Source organism: Gekko japonicus, unplaced genomic scaffold (assembly GCF_001447785.1).
Source record: "Gekko japonicus isolate JY-2015 unplaced genomic scaffold, Gekko_japonicus_V1.1 scaffold4998, whole genome shotgun sequence".
Lineage (NCBI taxonomy): Eukaryota > Metazoa > Chordata > Lepidosauria > Squamata > Gekkonidae > Gekko > Gekko japonicus.
Genome location: NW_015165408.1, coordinates 42,195 through 45,142, shown reverse-complemented (window position 1 = coordinate 45,142; position 2,948 = coordinate 42,195). Strand labels below are relative to the sequence as shown.

Here is a 2,948-nt window from a genome sequence, read left to right as displayed (position 1 = left end):
TTCCTCCTAAGACTTGGATTCCAACCCTCTCACCATCCTGGTTGCCCTCTTCTGGACACACTCATAGATTAAAGAATCATAAAATGTTAGAGTTGGAAGGGACCTTGCAGGTCATCTAGTCCAACCCCATGCACTCTGCAGGAACACAGCTGAAAGAGAGCCCTACAACATACCCGAAAGATGGGCGTCCAGCCTCCGCTTGGAAACATCCAGCGAAGGAGCATCCACCACCTCCCGAGGCAGACTGTTCCACTGCTCAGTCACTCTTACAGTTGGGAAGTTTCTCCTAATATTTAGCTGGTATCGACTCCCTTGTAATTCCCACCCATTAAATCTAGTCTTGCAATCCAGAGCAAGAGAGAATAGATCCCCTCCATCTTCTACATGACAGCCCTTCAAATATCTGAAGACTGCAATCATGACCCCTCTAAGCCTTCTCTTTCCCAGGCTAAACAGACCCAACGCTTTCAGCCTTTCCTCCTAAGACTTGGATTCCAACCCTCTCACCATCCTGGTTGCCCTCTTCTGGACACACTCATAGATTAAAGAATCATAAAATGTTAGAGTTGGAAGGGACCTTGCAGGTCATCTAGTCCAACCCCATGCACTCTGCAGGAACACAGCTGAAAGAGAGCCCTACAACATACCCGAAAGATGGGCGTCCAGCCTCCGCTTGGAAACATCCAGCGAAGGAGCATCCACCACCTCGCGAGCCAGACTGTTCCACTGCTCAACCACTCTTACAGTTGGGAAGTTTCTCCTGATATTTAGCTGGTATCGACTCCCTTGTAATTCCCACCCATTAGACCTAGTCTTGCAATCCGGAGCAAGAGAGAATAGATCCGCTCCATCTTCTACATGACAGCCCTTCAGATACTTGAAGACTGCAATCGTGTCCCCTCTAAGCCTTCTCTTTCCCAGGCTAAACAGACCCAACTCTTTCAGCCTTTCCTCGTAAGACCTGGATTCCAGCCCTCTCACCATCCTGGTCGCCCTCTTCTGGACACACTCGAGCTTGTCAACCTCCTTCCTCAAATGTGGTGCCCAAAACTGGACACAGGACTCCAGGCGAGGCCTGACCAGAGCAGAATAGAGCGGAATGACCACCTCCCGTGATCTGGGCACAATGCTTCTATTCATGCATCCTAAGTTTGCATCCTAAAATATCTTCTTCTTTTTCTTCTTCTTCTTCTACAATAAATTCCAAATGGCTCAACTTCCCTAGTGTGACGTTTAGCCCTTTGAAATGTATTGTTGTCTCAGTTGCTTTTGTAATAAGTATATTCGATTAGGAGGGTGTGCCTAAGACAAGACCTCATTGTTGGCTGTAGATATTTCTACAGAAGTGACTTCGTTCTGAACGTACTGTTGAGCTTCACGGTTGATGCTCAAGTTGTATTTTTGTGAACGGAGTTCCTGCTGGGCTTTTTCTACAAAAAAAAGCCCTGCTTAGCGTAATATAAAAACAGGGGGGAAACTAAAATTATGCACGGTGATTTAGTGTTTTGCTTAGTCACATACACCGTGGTCCTGTTTGTCGCAATTTGTCCACTCCGACTGCCAGCCGCTCTCCAGGGTCTCGGGCACAGAGAGGTCCTTCACACCCCCTGCTGCCCGGTCCTTTTTAACTGGCGATGCCAGGGATTGAACCCTGGCCCCACTCTAAGAGATCTCCTGCTCTGCCGCTCCCCACCCCCAGCACAGGAACACCCACCTTAATGTGCTGCTCGGCTTCTGTCTTCTTCTCTTCCAGGTAGACCGTGCAGATGAAGTCACCGGCGTGCTAGAAGGAGACAGGCATTTGGAAGAAGGAAGTGGGGTCAAGGTAAATGAAAGAAGGGAGATTGGACTCTCCAAAGCTCATACCGCCCCACCCCCAAATCTTGGTCCCTCAGGAGCTGCTGGACTTGAATACAGGACTTAAGGAAGCAGCTGATCCTCACTCTGCAGGGACGCGCCACACAAATTCTTCCCCAGAAGAAGAAGAGAAGAAGAAGATTGGATTTATACCCTGCCCTTCACTATCCATGGGGGTCTCAGAGCGGCTTACAATCTCCATTCCCTTCCCCTCCCCACCACAGACACCCTGTGAGAGAGGCGGGGCCGAGAGAGCTCTTGACAGAAATTGCTCTTTTTCAAGGCCAGCTCTTGTCAGAGCTACGGCTTGCCCAAAGTCATCCAGCAGCTGCGAGTGGAGGAGTGGGGGAATCAAACCCGGTCCTCCCAGATTAGAGTCCACGCACTTAACCACGACACCAAACTGGCTCCCTTCTGGATCCACCTCAGAGCTAAGCCGCAGATTGTATTTCCTCAGAAATCACCAGAAGCAGGTCAGTCTAAACACTGGTGGTTAGCCGCCTCTGCATTTGACAATTCTCTCAATATCCTGAGGCAGCCAGTGATGAAGAATTGGAGAGCCAGTTAGGTGTAGTGGTTAAGTGCGAGGACTCTAGTCTGGGAGGACTGGGTTTGATTCCCACGCCTCCACATGCAGCTGCTGGATGACCTTGGGCAAGCCATAGTTCTGATAAGAGCTGTCCTTGAAAAAGAGCCATTTCTGTCAGAGGTCTCTCAGCCCTACCTACCTCACAGGGTGTCTGGTGTGGGGAGGGGAAGGGAAAGGAGTTTGTAAGCTGCTGTGAGACTTCAAGTGAAGGGCAGGATATAAATCCAATCTTGCAAGCCATAGTTCTGATAAGAGCTGTCCTTGAAAAAGAGCCATTTCTGTCAGAGGTCTCTCAGCCCTACCTACCTCACAGGGTGTCTGGTGTGGGGAGGGGAAGGGAAAGGAGTTTGTAAGCCGCTCTGAGACACCTTTGGGTAGTGAAGGGCGGGGGGTATAAATCCAATCTCTTCTTCTTGTTGTTCTTCTATACCCCACTTTTCTCTACCCTGAGGTGTCTCAGAGTGGCTTACCATCTCCTTTCCTTCCTCTCCCCACAACAGTT

The 2,948-nt window shown here is 49.7% G+C and overlaps 1 protein-coding gene across 1 annotated transcript in view; it reads right to left on the bottom strand.

Moving 5' to 3' along the window:
* LOC107109957 (arf-GAP with Rho-GAP domain, ANK repeat and PH domain-containing protein 1-like) overlaps positions 1–2,948 on the bottom strand; it is a gene marked incomplete at both ends in the record, with an annotated part of 57,998 nt that overhangs the window by 19,597 nt on the left and 35,453 nt on the right. The window contains one exon of the mRNA XM_015410667.1: positions 1,715–1,783. Within this exon, the coding sequence (XP_015266153.1) occupies positions 1,715–1,783 (69 nt within the window). The remainder of the gene's footprint in view (positions 1–1,714; positions 1,784–2,948) is intronic.